At 47.3% G+C, this 21597-nt stretch overlaps 2 protein-coding genes across 2 annotated transcripts; both read right to left on the bottom strand.

Moving 5' to 3' along the window:
* Nucleotides 1-4184: 4184 nt before the first annotated feature.
* Nucleotides 4185-6337, bottom strand: LOC119940051 (olfactory receptor 6C3-like). The gene is made up of 4 exons (XM_038760105.1): nt 6259-6337; nt 5357-5553; nt 4588-5153; nt 4185-4299 (listed from the first exon to the last, which is right to left on the bottom strand). The coding sequence occupies exons 1-4, from the start codon at nt 6335-6337 to the stop codon at nt 4185-4187; spliced, it is 957 nt and encodes a 318-aa protein (XP_038616033.1).
* An 11149-nt stretch (nt 6338-17486) lies between these two features.
* On the bottom strand, nt 17487-19783 carry LOC119940050 (olfactory receptor 6C1-like). The gene is made up of 3 exons (XM_038760103.1): nt 19775-19783; nt 17900-18313; nt 17487-17723 (listed from the first exon to the last, which is right to left on the bottom strand). Exons 1-3 carry the CDS (start codon nt 19781-19783, stop codon nt 17487-17489), a joined length of 660 nt encoding a protein of 219 aa, XP_038616031.1.
* Between the last annotated feature and the right edge of the window lie 1814 nt (nt 19784-21597).

Below are 21597 nucleotides of genomic sequence, written 5' to 3'. Positions count from 1 at the left end.
ACTCTTGGCCTGGGGGAGGGAAAAGGCTCATCCGCCAGCCCGATGTTGCCCCCACCATCAAACCATCAATCATTTGTTGCAGAACTGTACCAGTACAAGCGCTTAGTACAGTGTTCTGCACACAGCAACCCTCTCTTCACCCTCACCAACTCTGAAATCCCTCTCTCTGATCATAATCTTCTCACCTGCCTCCTCACTCGCACTCCTTTCCCCGTAAATTCATATTACTCTCTCACAGAGATCTCCGCTCTCTTGACCCCATCCATCTTTCTGAGCGCCTCACACCCCACCTCGCCTCCCTTTCCTCTCTACCCAATCTTGGTGATCAGATTACTGCTCTCAACTCTATCCTTTCTACTCAGCTTGACTCACTCGCTCCCCCTTTCCCTTCGCCACTCTCGTACCACTAACCCACAGCCCTGGATCACTGCCACTGTCTGCCTCCTTCGTTCTTATGCTCGAGCTGCTGAACGCTGCTTGGCGAAAGTCTAAATTACCATGCCAATCTCGTTGACTTCAAGTTTATCCTTTCAAGTCTTAACTCAGACCCTCTCCCTCTGCCAGACAAAACTATTTCTCCTCTCTATTGAAACCCATGCCCATCATCCCCTTCAGCTCTTCTGTACATTCAACTGCCTTCTCAGGCCCCCGGTTCCTCCCCCTCTCCTTCCCTCACCCCCAACGATCTGGCCTCCTACCTCATTAATGAAATTAAATCCATCAGGTCTGAGCTCCCCAAAGTCCACTACCCCTCCCTCCCCCCTTCTCCAACCCCCCGGCCTCTCAACGCTCTTCCGCTACTCTCACCATCCTTCCCAGAAGTACCCGTCAGAGGCGATCTCCTCAATTCCTCTCAAGTGCTACTTCAGGCCACCTGTGCTTCTGACCCCCTTCCCCTCTCATCTTATGAAATCTCTCGCTCCGTCCCTTCTCCCCTCCTTAGCCTCCATCAAACCACTCACTCTCCACTGGCTCCTTCCCCTCTGCCTCTCAAACATGCCCACGTCTCTCCCATCCTAAAAAAGACCCCTCTCGTGACTCCACCACACCTTCTAGCTATCGCCCGATCGCCCTCCTACCATTCCTTTCCAAACCTCCTTGATCGAGTCGTCTAGACGCGCTGCCTCAAATTCCTCAACGCCAACTCTCTCCTCGACCCCCTACATTATGGCTTCCGTCCCCGACATTCCACGGAAAACAGCCCTCTCAAGGGTCACCAATGATCTCCTCCTTCCCAAATTCCAACGGCTCATACTCTATCATAATCCTCCTCGACCCTCTCAGCTGCCTTCGACACTGTGGGACCCACCTCCTTCTCCTCAACACGCTATCCAACCTTGGCTTCACTGACTCCGTCCTCTCCTGGTTCTCCCTCATCTCTCCAGCCGTTCATTCTCATTCTCCTTTGCAGGCTCCTCCTCCCCCTCGCATTCCCCCTTTACTGTAGGGGTTCCTCAAGGTTCAGTTCTTGGTCCCCGTCTGTCTTGATTACACTCACTCCCTTGGTGACCTCCATTCGCTCCCTCAGCTTCAACTATCATCTCTACGTTGATGACACCCACATCTACATCTCTGCCCCTGCTCTCTCGGCCTCTCTGTAGGCTCGCATCTCCTCACTGCCTTCAGGACATCTCCATCTGGATGTCTGTCCGCCACCTAAACTCAACATGTCCAAGACTGAACTCCTTGTCTTCCCTCCCAAACCCTGCCATCTCCCTGACTTTCCCATCACTGTTGACGGGCACTACCATCCTTCCCATCTCACAAGCCCGCAATCGTGGTGTCATCCTCGACAATCGTCTCTCGTTCACCCCTCAGTCCCAAACTGCCACCAAAACCTGCCGGTCTACACCTCCACAACATGCCAAGATCCCGCCCTTTCCTCTCCATCCAAACCGCTACCCTGCTCTTTCAAGCTTTCATTCTATCCCGTTGGATTACTGTATCAGCCTCCTCTCCGATCTCCCATCTCGTGTCTCTCCCCACTTCCAATCCATACTTACGACGCTTCCGGATTGTCCTTTGTCCAGAAACGCTCTGGACATGTTACTGTCCCCTCCCTAAAAAATCTCCAGTGGCCTACCAATCAACCTATGCATCAGGCAGAAACTCCTCAGCCTCGGCTTCAAGGCTCTCCAATCACCTCGCCCCCTACTACCTCACCTCCTCTCCTCTCCTTTCACAGCCCAGACCGCACCCTCTGCTCCTCTGCCGGCTAATCATCCTCACCGTCCCCTCGTTCTCTCCTGTCCCGCCGTCGGACCCCCGGCCCACGTCATCTCCCCTGGCCTGGAATGCTCTCCCTCCGCATATCCACCAAGGTAGCTCTCTTCCTCCGTCCAAAGCCCTACTGAGAGCTCACCTCCTCCAGGAGGCCTTCCCAGACTGAGCCCCCTGCTTCCTCTACCCCTCCTCCCCCCTACATCCCCCTAGGCTTACCTCCTTCCCCCTTCCTACAGCACCTGTGTATATGTATATATGTTTAGTACGTATTTATTACTCTATTTATGTATTTATTTATTTTATTTGTACATATTTATTCTATTGATTTTATTTTGTCAATATGTTTTGTTTTGTTCTCTGTCCTCCCCCTTTTAGACTGTGAGCCCACCTGTTGGGTAGGGACTGTCTCTATATGTTGCCAACTTGTACTTCCCAAGCGCTTTAGTACAGTGGCTCTGCACACATTAAACTCTCAATAAATACGATTGAATGAATGAATGAATGAATGAATTGAATGAATGAATGAATTTGTGCCCTGGACTCAGCTGTTAATCAGCATGGTCCCACCCCAGGAACGGCCCTCGAGGATTCACAGCCACCAGTTCTTTCCCAAACCCTTCCCAGGAGAAAAGCACACAATACCAATCCATTGATAGTATTAACTTGTGTGCAGACCTCCGTGCCTAAACACTGACAAAATAAAAACCAACCAACAAACAAAAAAACCACAATGAAAATATGAGACAAGGAGTTATACAAGCTAGGTAGGAAACAGACCCAAAATGAATTACGGATAAAATAGGAAAGTATATTTATGGGAAAGTAAGGCTTAAATAGAAGATCTCATATAGTTAGTAGTAGTAGTAGTAGTAGTAGTAGGTAGTAGTAGTAGTAGTAGTAGTAGTTATGAGCTCCTCCAGAGGAAGGGTGAACTGCACTATCCACTTACCCATCAATCAATCAGCCAGTCAGTTGGTATTGACTGAGTGCTCACTGAGAAATGCTAAATTATTGAGATACTACAAAGAATAAATAAACACTTCCCCCTCTCCTCCAGAATATTGCAGTCTAAGGAGGAAGGAAGGTATGAGAAACATTGAGAAATAGCATGTCCTAGTGGAAACAGCAGAAGCCTGGAAGTCCCAGGACCCAGGTTCTAATCCCTGCTCGGCCACGTTTCTGCTGTGTAACTTTGTGCCACTTAACCTATCCCTGTCTCACTTTCCTTAGCTGTTCAATGGGGATTCAATACCTGTTCAACTTCCAATTTAGACTGTGAGCTTAATGAGGAACAGGGAACTGCATCTGACTTGTTAGTCTGTGTACTTATCCTTCTGTTTAGTACAGTGTTTGGCACACAGTAAAGCATCAACACATACAAGAGGAAGCAGAGAAGCAGCGTGGCTCAGTGGTAAGTGCACGGGCTTTGGAGTCAGCGGTCATGGGTTCAAATCCCGGCTCCACCAATTGTCATCTGTGGGACTTTGGGCAAGTCACTTAACTTCTCTGGGCCTCAGTTACCTCATCTGTGAAATGAGGATTAAGACTGTGAGTCCCACGTGGGACAACCTGATCACCTTGTATTCCCCCCCCCAGCGCTTAGGACAGTGCTTTGCTCATAGTAAGCGCTAAGTGAATGTCAGCATTATTATTAAAAAACAGTCAAACAGTAACCGATATTAGCAATAATAATAGAAATAATAATAATTTACCACTAGAATTACCAGATTAATAATCGAATACACGGTTGAATAAAGATGAATGTACAATTGCTGAAGATGGTTTTAAAATAAAGTTATCTGTGCTAGAGTTGGCTCAATTTAAGATGAAGTGACATTAATTGGGAGAGATTAAATTGATATGAACAAGAAGTGCTATGGGTTGTTGGAATTGAATAATGCTGAGGTGGTAGTTAGGAGGGTGAGTCCTAAGTAAAGAGGAAAATTAAATGGGGTAGAACTCTAGAACTCCTGGAGGAAGTGATATTTCAGAAGGGTTTTATAACGGCAGAGAGTTGTGGTCTGGCAGGTATGAAAGATGAGGGAGCTGTGGTACTCCATCAGCTTTGGCAGCCACCTGCAGAATAAACTTCGGAACGTCTCTATCACGTGGAGGGGAAGGGCAACATTGACCTCTGAATGGTCGAGGGCAGAAGGGTTAGGGTAGCAGGGAAGCCCTGGGCAAGGGAGGGATTTCCAGGACGACGGGTGCAGGGGCACACAGATGACTGGAGAACGGCGAGTTCCTCCTCGTCTGGCAGCAGATGAAGCATTAGGCTAATGTGGAGGCACCGAGTCCCTGTGGTCGATCTTTTACGACTCCTGCAGATTTTCCTGGGGTATTTTATCATAGATGAGCCCTCACTTCCTAGAGGAAAATACAATCCGTTGCACCAGGGCCCTTAATGCTTGCTTGACCTGTTCGTTTCTCAGGGTGTAAATGAAGGGGTTCAGCATGGGGGCAATGGAAGTGTTGAGCACCGCCACCACCTTGGTCAGTTCCACCCTGGCCTTGGCAGACGGTTTGATGTACATGAAGATGCAACTGCCGTATGTGATGGAGACCACGATCACGTGGGAGGAGCAAGTGGAAAAGGCCTTTCTCCTCTGCTGAGCGGAGGGAAGTCTCAGGATGGCGCGAATGATGGCTGTGTAGGACGCGGTCACCAGAGCCAGGGTGACCAAGAGCGTCCCCAAGGCCAAGAGGAAAGCCATTAGCTCCAAGAACCGGGTGTCAGAGCAGGAGAGCTGTAGCATGGGAGAAGAATCACAGATGAAGTGGTTGATGATATTGGAGGAGCAGAAATCATGATGCAGGAGAATGATGACTGGTGGAAAGACGACCAGGAACCCAGCCAGCCCGCAGCAGAGGACCAGCAGGGCGCAGAAGCCCCCGCTCATGACGGTCTTGTAGTGCAGCGGGCCGGCAGATTGCGACGTAGCGGTTCATAGGACATTGCGGCCAGGAGGAAGAACTCCGTCCACCCCCAGGAAGATGATGAAGAACAGTTGAGTGAAGCAGCTGGAAAAGGAAATGTTTTTGTCCTCCAGTGACGATGGTGACTAGGAACCTGGGAATGCAGGCGGACGTGAAGGCGATCTCCAGCAAGGAAAAGCTGCACAGGAAGAAGTACATGGGGGGTGCGGAGGTGGGAGTCCAGCAGGTGAGGGTGACGATGGGTCAGATTCCCGGTGACGCTTAAGGCATAGGTGAGGAAGAGGACGAAGAAGAGTGGAGCCTGCAGCTGGGGGTCATCGGTGAGCCCCACGAAAATGAACTCTGTCACCCCCGTGCCGTTCCCCATGGTTGCTTGTTCTCGTTGACTAGACCCTGTTGATGCAGCAGAATGGAGAGAGGAAGTGGAGGGCTGGCACGGAAGCAGCCTGTAACCCAGGTGGAGAGGCCAGAAGCAGTGAACCCCTGCTCTCTCCCTTCCTTCATTCAGTCGTTCAATTCATTCAGTTGTATTTATGAGTGCTTACTGTTTGCAGAGTACTGTACTAAGGGCTTGGAAGACTACAACATAACAATAACAAAGACATTCCCCAAACACATCACAGGTCAGAACAACAAAGAAATGGCTGAGCCTAGTAGGACCCCAGGTCCTTCTGTCACACAGTTCCGGACTCACTAACTCTGCTTTACTCTCCTAAGAACTCGGAATCGTGCTCTGCACCAATCAATTAGGAGCTTAGTCAATTCTATGGCTTGATTGATTGACTAGTTAAGAGTAGGTTCTAAAATAAATATATTGATTAATTAATTTACTCTTTGGATGATGAGTGCACCGACAGAACATTCAGATCTATAACCTGCAGAACGACAGGTAGAAGAAAGGGAAAATATTTCTCGTGTCAAATGAAGACCACACAATTTTCCCACGCTTTCTGAGGGCTTTCTCGGGACTTTTACTCGGCATAAAGACAGAACGAGCATTTTGTGTTTCACCCTCTTAGACACACGGGAAGCAGTCTGTACCTCACCCAACTAAAATCTCAGCGTGGTGGGTGGGGGCGCGGGGTGAATCTCTCTCACGATCTTCCAAGGGAGAACTCCCGGCCGGTTTTCCCCAGAACTCATCCAGAACCCTGGGAAACTCTGCCAGCTGATGCATTTGGGGCCATATCCCTGCTGTCTGGATCATCAGGGTGGACAATGGTTTGTCTGGATGATGGTTTGTCTGGATGAAGGAGTCCCTACGCAACTGAGCAGGGAGGCGAGGGACCCTGAAAGTCGAGGGTCAGGCTGGTTTTATCTGCTCTGTTTGGAATAGGCTCTGGAGAAACCGGGGCCAGGAGCCACAGCTGAGCTGCAGGAAGACGTGCTCAGGAGCACTAATGAATCTATGCTGTTAACCACGATTGCAGAAGACAGAGAATGGAGCCCTTAGGAAACAAAATGGAGAGCAGAAACAGATGCTCAGACCACAAAGGCGAGGTGAGGGGTGCTGAGACTCAGCCTGGAGACCCCTGGCTAGGTTCTTCACAAAGGAGGGGCAGAGACACTCGGTTTATCCTGGGATAAGGGGCGGGGGAGAGGGACGCATCTGACAGCCCAAAATTATCCCCAGCAAATTTTCCAGGAAAATGTACATGTTTTCCCTCCTTTCCATGTTCTTCCATTTGTTCTAAAGTGACGGTCTGTTTTGGGTCAGAAGTTTGGGCTACACCTAGCACTCTGTTTCCGAGATATTATCTAGAGTATCAAGAGAACATCTTTATGTTGCTTTCTTGAATATCACTGGAGTATTTCTGTCCCTCTGATTCCACACTAGCCAGTGCTGGATCTAGAAGCGGGGGACGTGGGAATTGTCCAAGGCGCTGAGGTATATGGCTTGAGAGTCAGAAGACACAGATGTTCACCTCTATCGAACAATCGTTTTTATTGAGCACTTACTTTGAACAGAGCACTGAGCTAAGGGCTTGGGAGAGTACAAAACAACAATATAACAGACACATTCCTTACTCACGCGTTTACAGTCTAGAGGGGGAGATGGACATTAATACAAATAAATTCCAGATATATACATATTTGCTGTACTGTGTTGCTTGGCGAGGCTTGGTGAATAAAAACAGCAAGTCAGGGTAACGCAGAAGGGAAGGAGCATAGAGGAAATGAGGGTTTAGTCAGGGGAGGCCCTTTGGAAGAGATATACCTTCACTAAGGCTTTGAAGGTTGGAAGAGTAATTTTCTGTCGATTATGAAAATGGAGGACGTTCCAGGCCAGAGGCAGGACATGGAAGAGAGGTTAGTGGCGAAATTAGGCAAGGATTGAAATAAAGTGAGTACGTTGGCATTAAATAAGCAAAGTGTGTGGAGTGAGTTGTCGTAAGAGAGTAATGAGGTGAGACATACATTCACGCATACATACACAGACATGCATTCTTTTCTTTCCCATCCTCACTCCCTACTGCTTTTTCCATGGCCCCTGGATGACTGGAGAAAGAGAGATATCACAATTCTCTTTGCAGAGCAGGTACTTTTTCCTGTTACAGAAACGAAGAAGTCTGCACTGTTCCATCAAGGCAGAATCAGAATTCTGCTAACATCATCTGAGATCATTGCTTGACACTGCTCAGGATTAACCTCTTCCCTCCAATTAGACTGTGAGCCCCCATGTGGGACAGGGGACCTGATAAACTTGTATCTGCCCCAGTGCTTTTTCATTAATGACTCTCTCCCCCTCCATACTGTAAGCACTCAGTGGGCAGGGAATATGCCTGCTTATTGTTGTATTGTACTCTCCCAAACACTTAATACAGTGTTGTGTGCACAGTAAGTGCTAAATAAATATGATTAACTGACAGACTACTTCACACGTAGTAAGTGCTTATAAAATGCCATAAGAAAAGAGATAGATTACATTCCAAAAGCCCTAGAGCTTACTTAACCAATTTTACCTTTATCTGGGATCCGTCATGGTGGAGGTGGGGATTGAAAAATGGTTTCGAGGAGAAGGAGTTATCTTGGCTGACATAGTCGATTATATAGATTTTTTTCCCAGCTCTGTCACGGGTCTTTTGATCAACAAGGCCAGCCATCCAAATACGAATTGCAGTCACACTCCCCAAACTTACAAGTACACGACTAAAAAAAAGAAAAGCACAAGGTAGTGAAAATGGCTAATGGGGCATCCCAACAAGAAAAGGTGTCTATCAATCAAGGAAGGTTTCCCGGAGGAAGTAGCATTTGGATCTGAAAGAGGGTTCTGATGTGTTCTGGCTGAGATAAGAGGGCAGAGTGTTTCCAGGAGCGGCAAGGGAGTAGCATATGGAATATTGCTGGATCGCCAGCAAGGTACATTTGGAAGGTTTGCTTGGGGGAAAGAAAGGCCACAGTCTGGGTAGGAGGCTTGGGAGAAGAGAGTCAATTGGGATCGGGGAGATAGCAGAATGACAGTCCTAAAGCCAACAGAGAGGAGTTCTCATTTGATGTGAGTAGAAATGGGTTGGTGAGAAATATGTAACACATTCTCAGCCCACGAAGAGCTTCCACTCTAATGGGCAAGAAAGTAATAAAATATATTTATTAATGGAGTGATCAGAACAAGGTACTGAGTGTTCAGTGAGATTCTCCGCTCTACAACTTGACTGCTGTGTGAACCTGGGTAAGTCACTTCACTTCTCCGTGCCTCGGTTCCCTCATCTGTAAAATGGCGATTAAGACTATGAGCCTCATGTAGGGCAGGGAGTGTGCCCAACCCGACTATCTTGTATCTAACCCAGGGCTTAGAATTCTCTATGCCTGCCACATAGTAAGAGCTCAACAAATACTTATGACAAATTATTAATAATAATAATTAATTAATAATAATTCATTCATTCATTCTACTATTTATGCTATTAGGTCTGCTGCTACTGTTACTACAGTAAAAATTAGCTACGGGGGAATTCACCAGGATTTTTGAACCCAGAGGCAGGGGAGGTCATCAGTCTCGTCAGCCATCTCCAGGTAGAGCTGGGGCTCGAACCCCAGGTACCCCAGAGCTGACAACCATCAAATGGATCGGTACCAGGGCTCCAGGCCAGGATCTGCCTGGTGAAAAGGAGACAGTTACCAGGGGCAAGAGATCACCTGAGACAAGGGCCAATCACAATCCCTCAGAGATCGATCCAGCCAGCCAAAGTACCAATCCAGACGATTCCTTTCCAATTGTCGCTATCTCCTTCCCTGCCAAAATCAGAAAGGTCAGATATGGGACAGGAAAAACAAGCAGAGATCAGATTTCAGAAGGACCAAGATACTTAAGGAGGAGTTTGTACTTACTTTTCTAACACTCTCGATGGTTTTGTACAGTTTTCACCTGGAATATTCGATTTGTTCGTTTGAAAATCTGAATCGACCCCCGCCCTGTTTTCAGGAAGAATTTCATACCATTTAGGCAGCACAAATCTCTCCTCATTTTCGTGGTATCCTGCCAAGCAGGACGGAATCTCCTTTATCCTCCTCTTTCTGCTGCTGCTGCTGCTTCCATCGGTTTGCGAGAGGGGTCCTGAGCCACACCCTTCCTGTAAGCCTACCAACGGGGTTGGATAAAACTCTGTTCTGGAGGGGAGAAAACATAGGATAGCTGAAACTGGAGAAATCAAGCTTCTTCTTAACGGTCACAGAAAGGAGATTTGACATTATTCCACTCTCCCCCAGCCCTTATTTTACAGGGACCAAGTTCTGCTCTTTTTATGAGTTCTTCTCAATGCAGATGGGGAAGGCTCATTAGATAATGCAGGAGACATTCCCTGGAGATGTTTATTGCAAAGCACTAATGAACTTGCCTCGCAATCCCCTATGAGCAAAGAATTCTAATTTGGGTGGGAAAGAGGCAGTGCCAGGAAAAACCCCGAAGGAGGAGTGATGGGGATCTTGAAGGGATCTTTCGTGGAGCTGGGGCTGGATTCGCCAATCTGCTTATCACCCGGTGGTCCCTGGTCCCTGGACTACCCGTGGGGGAAAAGTGGCCATTGTATCCCTAGTCATGCTGGGACGCTGCTGTAGCAGCTGCTGCGGTTGCTGTTTTGTTTTTCTTCTTGCTGTTATCAAGAAAATATCCCTCCGACCATTTCATTCATTTCACTTCATTCATTCAATCGTATTTCATTCGATTGTATTTATTGAATACAGAACACTGCACCAGGAGCTTGGGAGAGTACAATATAGCAACAAACATCCATATTCCCTGCCCACAGCGATCTTACACTCTAGAAGGGGAGAAAGACATTAATATAAACAAATAAAATTACAGATATGTACATAAGTGCTGAGAGGAAGGCAATGAATAAGGGAAGCAAGTTAGGACGATGCAGAAGGGAGTGAGAGAAGAGGAAATGAGGGCGTAGCCAGGGAAAACTACCATGTGATGTACTCAATGAAGCCTGACCACATCGGGAAAGTGCAGGGGTGTTGGCAAATGACGAGATCTTGGACATCTGTAATTTATTTATTGAACAACATATCTGTAATTTATTTATTTATATTATTGTCTGTCACCCCTTCTAGACTGTAAGCTCGTGTGGTCAGGGAATGTGCCTGTTGTATGGTTATATTGTACTCTCCCAAGCGCTTAGGATATGCTGTGCAGACAGTGAGTGCTCAGTAAATATGGTTGACTGGAAATGTTCTGTTCCGTGACTACAAGTGGCAACTGCTCTCCCTGCCAGCTCTCTGACAAGGCGGGTTGTGGGGCAATAGAGGCGAGGTGCCGATGTGAGGGGAGGGGCGAGAGACTGTGAAGGCTCAGTGCATTGCAATCATCACTGTTGCACACAACAGCTACTCAACTGTCCGTGATCTAGATGAGGAACTCTCTCCTATTCTAGATTGTATTTGCTGAGCGCTTACTATATTCCTGGCACTGTACTAAGCGCTAGGGTGGATACAAGCAAATTAGGTTGGACGCAGTCCCTGTCCCCACGTGGGGCTCACAGTCTCAATCCCCATTTTCCAGATGAGAGAACTGAGGCCCAGAGAAATGAAGTGACTAGCCCAAGGTCACACAGCAAACAGTATTGAAGTATTGGGTGCAAGCGTGCTACAAACAGGTGGTGGAGCTGGGATTAAAACCCATGACCCTCTGACTCCCAAGCCCGTGCCCTATTCCCTGCACCATGCTGTTTCTCAAGAAAGTGAGATCGTTGAGGGCACGGAACTTCTGCTTCATCATTATCATGCTCATCATCCTTACTTATACTTACCTTTATACTCAGTGGCTTCCAGCTACCTGAAATTTATTTTACTGTCTGCCTCCCCCGTTAGATTGTAAGGTCTTTAAAGACATGGATCATCTTCGCCAGCATGATGTAGTTTATAGAGCACGGGCCTGGGAGTGAGAAGGTCATGGGTTCTAATCAGGACTCTGCCACTTGTCTGCTGTATGGCCTTGGACAAGTCATTTCACTTCTCTGTGCCTCAATACCCTCATCTGTAAAATGGGGATTAAGGTTCTCAACCCTATGCAGGACAGAGACTGTGACAGACTCGATTTCCTTGTAACCACCCCACCGTTTAGTACAGTGCCTGGCACTTTGTAAATGCTTAACAAATACCACAATTATCATTATTATTACTTCTAACTCTACTGTTCTCTTCCAAGAACTTGGTACTGTACTTTAAACATAGTAAATATTCAATAAATACTATTGATTGATTGACTACTAGTTATTGAATATTCTCTTAACTGCTTATTAAATAATAGTTATTGTTAGACTTTGAGCTCCTTAAGGGCAGGGATCATGTCTACTAACTCTACTGTACTCTCCCAAGAACTAATTCAGAGCCCTGCATACAGTACATACTCGATCAATTCTATTGGTTGACTGATTAATTTATGGATCTATTACTCTGATTCTAGGGGATCTAGGGGGGTTTCTTGCTTCACTGTCACACTTGGGTGTGAGAGCGGGGCTGAGATCACCGCTCTCACCTTCAAAGTGTGGAAATTGAAGTACTGGGGGCAAGCGTGCTACAATCATTTGGTAGGTACTAGCACTTGGTAGGTGCTTAATCAATTTAAACTGTTGACCGGAAAATCTGGACATAGCAGCCAGGAGGAAGATCTCGGTCTCCTCCGGCAGGATAAAGAACAGCTTTTTTACACAAGTGTTGTAAGAAATGGTCCTGTCCCCAATGATGTTTGCAGCTAGGAATCTGCAAATGCAGGCAGACATGAAGGAGATCTCCAGGAAGGAGAAAATGTGCAGAATGAAGTACATGGGAGGGCAGAGACAGGAGTCCAGAAGAGAGAGGGTGACGATAGTCAGGTTTCTGGTGAGGTTTGGCACATAGGTAAAGAGGAGAAAGGGGTACGATCAGAATACATTGCTGAGGGTCACGATCTGTTCCAAAAGAATGAAAAATGGCTTCTCATGACCACCCCCCAACTTCTACTGGAGCTCAAATCGAAAATCAAAAACTTCTGCCTCAACCAAGAACTTTGCTTTGGGAAGAGAGGCAGGGATATCTATGAAGGTAATGAAAATGTTCCATAAGCCCTCTTTTCAGAATAAATGTCCACTGAAATATAAGACCTCCCTCTGCTCCTCCAGAAGATGGACAAACCAGCCAGCCAATCAACCAATCAATTTAGTGAGCACCTACAATGTGTGGAGCACTGTACTTGGAAAGAGAGATTTAGTAGAATGAGCAGATATGATTCCTGCCCTTAAGGAGCTTAGTGTGGAAGAACAAATACTGTCATCATTTAGACAGGAGGAAGAAGGAAACAGTATTTGTACATGAGTTACATACACGTAATTAATAGAGTGCATGAGATATGGACAGATAAGTAGCATAGCTTAATGAATAAGCCTGGGAGTCAGAAGGTCATTGAATCTAATCCCGGCTCTGCCACGCATCTTCTGTGTGACCTTGGGCAAGTCACTTCACTTCTCTGTGCCTCAATTACCTCATCTGTAAAACAGAGAGAGAGAATGTGAGAAACAAGGATTGTGTCCACCCCAATTTGCTTATATCCACCCCAGCGCTTAGTACAGTGCCTGCACATAGTAAACGCTTACCAAATACCATTATTATCATTGCTATCATTATTATTATTATTATTATCATTACCGATGGTGAGTACCCAAATGCTTAGGTGGGACGGATGTGCTGAAATGGCGGTGGTGGGGGATATAAAGTGGGGATATCAGTGGGGATCAATCAAGAAAGACTTCCTGGAGATGTGATTTCAGAAGGGCTTTGATGATGGGGAGAGTAGTGGTGTGCCAGATGTAGAAAGGGAGAGTTTCAGAATGAAGGAAGGGTGTTGGTGGTTGGAAAGAAGAGGACAAGGATGAAGGGTGTAGAATGACCTGAATATAAGCTGTAAAAATCACAATCCTTTTCCTACAAGGAAGAGGGATATACAGATCGTTAAACACAGAGTCCTGAACTGTGGTTTCTCAGTAGATCTGTGCTGTCAGGAGAACTTTATCCAAACAAAGGAATCCCCCGGGGCCTGAAGCTCCCCAGTCTGAGTTTAAAACAGAAAATACGAATTAGGATTGGTGGAAGCTCTTGTTCTCTGAGTAGCTGTGGGGCTGGCTTGAGGGTAGCTCTAGTCTCCTTGTCCCCACCCCACCCGCACAGAGACTTATGTTCCAAGATTGCTAATCATTCCCCTAGTACCTCATTAGTCACTTCTCAAAGTTTGCATCTCAAGAGAGAGCTCGATTTGCCTACCTCTGACACAACAATGGAATAATGAACTGTTCCTGAGTGGGTTTAATCATTCCAGTGGGATTGCTTTCAGGAAGCGGCAAGGCCTAAATCAAAGAGCACAAGCTTCAGAGTCAGAAGACCTGGGTTTTAATCCTCTGTCTGCTGGGTGACCTTGGACAAGTCACTTAACTTCTTTGTGCCTTAGTCCCTCATCTACAGAATGGGTATTCAATTCCTGTTCTTCACCCTATTAAGACTGTGAGCCCCATACCTTGATTACCTTGTATCTAATGGTTTAACAATAACAATAGTAATAATAATAATAATGGTATTTGTTAAGCATTTACTATGTAGCAGGCACTGTACTAAGCTCCGGAGAGGATACAAGCAAATCGAGTTGGACGCAGTCCCTGTCCCACGTGGGGTTTACAGTCTCAATCCCCAATTACAAATGAGGTTACTGAGGCCCAGAGAAGTGAAATGATTTGCCCATGGTCAAACAGCAAACAAGTGATGGATGAAGGATTAGAACCCTCATCCTTCTGACAACAAGGCCCATGCTCTATCCACTAAGCCATGCTGTTTATCAATACCAAATACCTAATAATCGAATACCACATAACGAATACCGCTATTGTTATTATTATTGTTATTGTTGTTAATAATATTTCACTGTTAGAGAGTTGTGAAGAATCTGGTGCTGGGTCACTCAGAACTCATTTACATCCTATATCCCCATAGGGTAGTAGCAATTTGCAATTAGTCAATCAATGGGATGTACTGAACACTTACTATGTACATAGAGCTGTAGTGAACACTTGAGAGAGTGCAATAGAGGTAGAAGACATGATCAGCACCTTCAAATAGATTACAGTCTATCAAAGTATTGACTGAGTGTTCATTGTGTTTGGAGCAGCCTACTGAATGCTTGGGAGCATATAATAGAAAAAGGCACAATCCATGTCCACAAGGAGCTTGCAGTCAAGCAAGGGAGATAGGAACTAAAGTAATTTACAAACGAAGAAAGTGTTCTATAGTAGAGTAGATAATATGGTATGTTTTAAACTGTAATGAGAAGAGGTGATTGCAAAAATGTTGAAAACAGAGTACGAATGATGTGACCTAGGGAAAAGAAAATTAATTGGACAGGCATCTGGAATTTAAATAATAATAATAGTAGTATTTGTTAAGCGCTTACTATGCACAATGCACTGTGACAAACACAGGTGTGGATTCAAGCAAATCAGGATGGACACAGTCCCTGTCCCACGAGGGGCTCACAGTATCAATCCCCATTTTACAAATGAGGTAACTGAGGCACAGAGAGGTTAAGTGATTTGCCCAAGGGTACACAGCAGACAAGTGGCACATTAGAACCCATGATCTTCTGACTCTCAGGCCTGTGCCCTAACCACTACGCCATGCTGCTTCCCTATAACTGGCCACCTACGACACTGTTCTTGTTTTCTACAAAACTTCCCTGACTAATTTCCAGCACCCTAGTCATCTTCCTGTGCATCTCTGTACTCTGTGTCGTACTCCAGCCCACATCACTTTAGCACAGATGGATTTATTAATTAGCCAACCTTTCGCCAACGTCCTGCTTCTGGTCTGGAACATCCTTCACCTTCATATCCGACAGATGATCACTCTCCCCACCTTCAAAGCTTCATTGAAGGCACCTATCCTCCAAGAAGTCTTCCATGACTAAGCCCTCAATACCTCTTCTCCCTCTCCCTTCTGCATCACCCTTGCGCTTATATTTGCACCCGTTTTTCACCTATCCCTCTCCACTTGGTAACATTTCTGGGAATGACAAGGATGGTGGACCTGTGGTAATAATGGTATTTCATAATGGTATTTGTTGAACACTTACTATGTGACAGGCAATATACTAAACACTGGAGGTGGATACAAGCAAATCAGGTTTCACACAGTCCATGTCCCACATGGGGCTCACAAACTCAATCCTCATTTTACAGATGAGGTAACTGAAGCACAGAACAGTGAAGTGACTTGCCCAAGGTCACACAGCAGACTAGTGGCAAAGCCAGGCTTTGAAACCATGAACTTCTGACTCCCAGGGCCGTGCTGTATCCCTTACACTATGCTGCTTCTCCCAGCTAGTCTTCCGGTGCTGTTTCCTAATCCCAGTGCTCCCTGAGGCTCCCATGAAATCTCAGCCCCTTCCTAGAACCTCTGGTTTTTATAAAAACATATTTCCCTCCAAAGCCAAATGAGACTCCAGGCCTCTCAATCAATCAATCAGTCACTCCCTTACTCAATTAATGGTATATACTGAGCACCTACTGAGTGCAGAGTAATACATAATTGATCTCAGGGTAATTTCTGAAAGCCTATGGAGTGCAATCATCCATCAGTCAATTAAATGGGATTTGTTGAGCACCTGCTGAGGGCGAAACAATCCATCAATTAATTAGATGGTATTTATTGAGGACGCACTGAGTGTTAAGCAACCCATTAATCAATCAAATGGACTGAGTCCTAGTCCTAAATTCTTGGGAGAGCACAACTGATGAAACGTACGTGGTTGTATCATTCAGAAGTTTCCAATCAAATGGGGGAGACAGAGAAGATTTCCAATGAGTAGGAGCCAGAGAAAGAAAAGGGATCAGATAGGGAGACACATGAATAGCACAGTTTGGTATGTCTCCCCAAATTAGATTAAATCAGTACAATTACAGTACAATAGACACATATAATAATAATAATGATAATATTTGTTAAGCACTTACTATATCTCAAGCTCTGTTCTAAAAGCTGGGATACTACAAGGTTATCAGGTTGTCCCACATGGGGTTCCCAGTCCTAATCCTCATTTTCCAGATGCAGTAAATGAGGCCCAGAGAAATTAAGTGACTTGCCCGAAGTCACAAAGCAGACAAGTGGCAGCACAGGGATTCAAACCCACAACTTCTGACTCCCAAACCCGAACTCTTTCCACTAAGCCACATATGAATAAGTGCTGAGAATTAAATGTGACAGGGGGGTAGTGAGAAAATGGGACTGAGTTAGGGAGTGAGAGAGGAGAGTGAGAAAATGGAAGTAAAAGGTGGTGAGCCTTTGAATTCCCCTGCCCGTAAGGCATCACTCCTCCAGCTGGAAGGCCTCATTTAGCTCGGATACGGAAGGAGATGTGCAAAAAACTCATTAGACCTGGGTATTTCTCTTGGCTAGGGCACAGATCTATTGAGTAAATCTCGGAAAGTATCTATTAGGGAGAGGGAAAACGCTAAGTTCTCCAATACGTGGTCGAGGGCAGAAAGGCTTTAATAAATAGGGAGACCTGGCCAGGGGAGGAATTTTCAGGAAGGTGGGTGCGCGGGTGCAAAGATGGATGGATAACCATCAGGTCCTGCTTGTTGGGCGGCAGATGAGGCATTAGGCTAATATGCAGGAAATTAGTCTCTGTTGCAGAGCCTCGCCTCTCCTGTAGCTTTTCCGGTGGGATTTTATGACTGAGGAGCCTTCACCTCCTGGATAAAATCTAACCCTGTGCACCAGATCCTTGAAGACCTGCCTGACTTTCTGCTTCCGCAGAGTGCAGATGAAGGGGTTCAACACGGGGACCACGGAGGTATTGACCACGGTTAGGTCCCCTTGGTCAGGTCCACTCTGTCCTTAGTGGATGGTTTGATGTACATAAAGATGCAGCGCCTGTATGTGATGGAGACCATGACCATGTGGGAGGAGCAAGTGTAAAAGGCTTTTTTCCTCTGTTGAGTGGAGGGCAGTCTCAGGATGGCGCGGGCGATGAGCATGTAGGGCATGGCAACTAACACCAAGGTGACCAGGAGTGTCCCCAAGGCCAAGATGAAATCCATCAGCTCCAGGAACCCGGTGTCCGAGCAGGAGAGCAGGAGCAGAGGGGAGCTGTCACTGAAGAAATGTTCAATGTCTACCGAGCCACAGAAGTCCAGTCAAGGATAATAGGAGGAAAGATGACCAGTAACCCGGTTAACCAGGAGCAGAGGACCAGTAGAGTGCAGAAACTCTGGCTTACGATGGTTGTGTACTCCAGAGGCCGGCAGATGGTGACATAGCGGTCGTAGGACCTGGCGGCCAGGTGGAAGAATTCGGTCGCCCCCAGCAGGAAGAAAAAGAATAGCTGTGCCACACAACAGATGTAGGAAATGGTCCTGTCCCGCGTGGCGATGGTGGCTAGAAATCTGGGAATGCAGGTGGACGTGAAGCAGATCTCTAGGAAGGAGAAGCAGCGCAGGAAGAAGTACATGGGCATATAGAGGCGAGAGTCCAGCAGGGTGAGAGTGATGATGGTCAGATTTCCGGTGACTCTCAGTACGTAGGTGACAGGCATGTAAAGGAAAATCGCCGTCTGCAAGTCCGAGTCGTCCGTGATCCCCAGGAGGATGAACTCAGTCACTTGCATGTGATTTCTCATGGCCGACTGTGACTCCTGTTGGATAACACAAGAGGAGTATCAATCCAGCTCACTGGAGCGGGACAGAGGTCTCTGTCATCTCTTGGACCAGATTAGGTGGGCAGGGACGGATTGTCTTGAATTCTCCATTTTGGGCCAAGTGCCCGGGACCGCGGGCATGGCAGGGTCAGGACCCAGTCCTTGAGATGACTTCATGGATTTCTGGCGAACACTTCCCCACGGGAAAATGGACGCCTGATGGTCCCAGCTGCGATCCTTCGGTTTAGCAGGGAGAACCTGTCTGACAGTGGAGTAGAGATAATATTTACTGAGATCCCTGGGTGAATAATAAATGTGCTTTCGTCAAGCCCTTGCAATGTGCCAAACACTGTATTAAACGATGGGGTGCATATGGGATACTTAGGTCCCACTTGGGATTCAGAATCTAAGAGGGAGGGAGACTAAAAATTGAATCCCCATTTTGCACATGAGGTAACTCTGTTGTCTGATGCACAGACAATGTAAGCGACAGGCCTAAGGTCTCACACCAGCAAATTCATGGGGCCCCGGATGTGGATAAAAGCAGCGTGGCTCAGTGGAAAGAGCACGAGCTTTGGAGTCAGAGGTCATGGGTTCAGATCCCGGCTCTGCCAACTGTCAGATGTGTGACTTTGGGCAAGCCACTTAAGTTCTCTGTGCCTCAGTTACCTCATCTGTAAAATGGGGATTAAAACTGTGAGCCCCCGGTGGGACAACCTGATCACCTTGTAACCTCTCCAGCACTTAAAACAGTGCTTTGCACATAGTAAGTGCTTAACTATTATTATTATTATTATCATTATTATTATTATTATTAATAATAATAATAAGGGTTTGACATCACAGCACCTCTGCCATGAGAACCACCCTCTGATTGAGCGTGGGCCGGATCGCCCCCGCCACCTATCAGGTACTCATCACGTCAGTACCCCAGTGCATATTTGGGGTGGTGACATTTGATGACCCGGGACCCTTCGCCCGATCCCCTCGCTACCAATTTGCGAGAACTGGCCTGGGGAGAAGGGGGAGGGGGGCCGCCAATGGGCACATAATGCACTGGCATGTCAGTCAAAGGGAACTCGAGTACGTGGGCTGCGATTACAGTCCACCCTCCCACCCCACGATGGATTCCATCCTCTGGGAAGAAGGGGTCTGTCAGTCCAGCCAATGGGCTGAACTCAGGGCGGTATGGATGCTCCTAACCATGCACTCTGATCTATCTTGGCAACCGACTCGTGGGCCATATACAGTAGCCTAGCCCCATGGTTGGGGGTGCGGAAATCCAAGGGATGGATGGTAACACGGGGCGAGGTAAGGGAAAATAGATGTGGTGTGACATCCCCCGCATATTAAGAGCCCGGGAAGCTCCCCTCACTGTGTACCATGTGCCAGGTCACCGGGGGAACCCCGGAACTAGGAGGCAAACGTGCTCGCACACGTGCGGGAGGTACGGCCTACCAACGCCATCCAGGGGGTACATGAGGCACTAGCTCAAAGCAGGGTGGATGCCACGTATCGAGCCTTCTGGGGACCGGGGTGGGAAGGAATCGCAGGGAGGTATGCGAATTCTTGCAAGATTTCAAACATTGTATGCAAAAGAATTCGCTGCCCTATAGCCAACATAGGGCCCCTACCCCTAAGCCAGGGAAAGAGATACGCGCTCACCATAGTGGATACTATGGATACTAGTGGATACTAGTGGATATGCGAGCGACGTTCGACTACTCGGTGGCAGCAGCCATGCAGGTTGCTACTATACAAGGGATTCAGGCACCATGTCGTGGCAGATCACCAGTGACACGGGCACAAAAACGGCCTGTCTGTGCCTCAACCTGATAACTGAGAAACCGGCCGGATATGAAGATCCATGGCACAAGTATAGTTATTGGTTGAACGCCCCCGCCCCGGCTGGGAAAATGCCACAGATCGTTCCTGGAACTTGGATACACCCCTCCTGGTTGTCGAAGTAATACCAGACAATATGGACAATGGACACCCATGGACCAGGGCCGTAAACCTATGCGAAGCCACCGTGGAAGGGGCTTGCCTCTCGAAGAACCCACACTCGAAGGACTACCAAGGAAATTGGATCGACCTCCCCAGATGGGAGCAGCATGAACACCACACCCTTCCCTGGGCTGTTCCAACAATTCTAGTGGACTCAGTAGCTTGGCCGGAGCAAGTGGAGGAGGCCACCAAAGTGATACGACAAGCCCTGGAGGACGCACAGAAAGATTGGAACCGCATCACGTTCCGCCCTAACCAAAGCTGGACTTCAAACACTGAACCAAAAGATGGTGGCACACTGTTGGGGGTTCTCATGGCTGTGGGGGTGGGGGAGTATGGGAACGGGGCATTGGTCTCAGTGGATCGTGCTAGGTTGTGTCGTGCTCCATGCAGCCTTGGTGCTAAGATGATGTTACTCGTGCAAGCTCTCCACCAAAACTATCGTGATACCCAGCTCCAGGTTGCTCTAGGCGTACGGTGGGGGTGAAGCCCGCTGTGGGGTAGGGACCATCTCTATATGTTGCCAACTTGTACTTCCCGAGCACTTAGTACAGTGCTCTGCACACAGTAAGCGCTCAATAAATACGATTGAATGAATGAATGGTAGGCGTGGAGTGTGGGAAGAGTATGTGAATTCACTTCCTCCCTCCCCCTGAGGAACCCACAGCGCAGGCCCTCCACCAAGACTACTGGGGTCCCTAGCTCCAGGTTGCTCTAGGCGTAAGGAAGGGGAGAAGGGTGGAATGTGGGAAGAATTCTCTGTCAGTGAATTCACCCCCTCCCTCCGCCTGAGCAACCCACAGCAAGGACACAGAACTGCTACACTACAGGGTTGCAGAACGGGAACTGTCCCAGATAGACATCCTGGGAACATAGGGAGGGCTAATCAGTGTGAGGGGGCTTCATATATGAGACGTTGCTGCTACCTATATTTAGTTGTAGGCGTTTAAACCGAGCCCTGCAGAGCCTGCCCTGCTGACTAGGACTCGGACTCCCCCCTTTGTTTGCTTGCTGCGCTACAGCTATGGGAGTACACTTTCATTCCTTCCTTCCTTCCTTCCTTCCTTCCTTCCTTCCTTCCTTCCTTCCTTCCGTCGTATTTATTGAGTGCTTACTGTATGCAGAGCACTGTACTAAGAGCTAGGGAAGTACAAGTTGGCAACATACAGAGACGGTCCCTACCCAACAGCGGGCTCACAGTCTAGAAGGAGGAGACAGACAACAAAACAAAACATTTTAACAAAATGTAATAAATAGGATAAATATGTACAAAT

Source organism: Tachyglossus aculeatus, chromosome 18, assembly GCF_015852505.1.
Source record: "Tachyglossus aculeatus isolate mTacAcu1 chromosome 18, mTacAcu1.pri, whole genome shotgun sequence".
Lineage (NCBI taxonomy): Eukaryota > Metazoa > Chordata > Mammalia > Monotremata > Tachyglossidae > Tachyglossus > Tachyglossus aculeatus.
Note: the sequence above shows the minus strand (reverse complement) of the source record. Positions and strands in the feature narration are given on the sequence as shown.

What these genes read in the sequence shown, in the direction of transcription:
- LOC119940051 (XM_038760105.1), bottom strand. Translation starts at nt 6,337, where the DNA reads ATGCATCAGCTGGCAGAGTTTCCCAGGGTTCTGGATGAGTTCTGGGGA. An exon ending in GAGTTCTCCCTTGGAAGATC is followed by an intron (nt 5,554 to 6,258) that starts GTGAGAGAGATT and finishes CTGCATCAACAG; the next exon opens with GGTCTAGTCAACGAGAACAA. An exon ending in CCCACCTCCGCACCCCCCAT is followed by an intron (nt 5,154 to 5,356) that starts GTACTTCTTCCT and finishes GCTACGTCGCAA; the next exon opens with TCTGCCGGCCCGCTGCACTA.
- LOC119940050 (XM_038760103.1), bottom strand. An exon ending in CTCTGGAGTACACAACCATC is followed by an intron (nt 17,724 to 17,899) that starts GTAAGCCAGAGT and finishes GGGTTCCTGGAG; the next exon opens with CTGATGGATTTCATCTTGGC.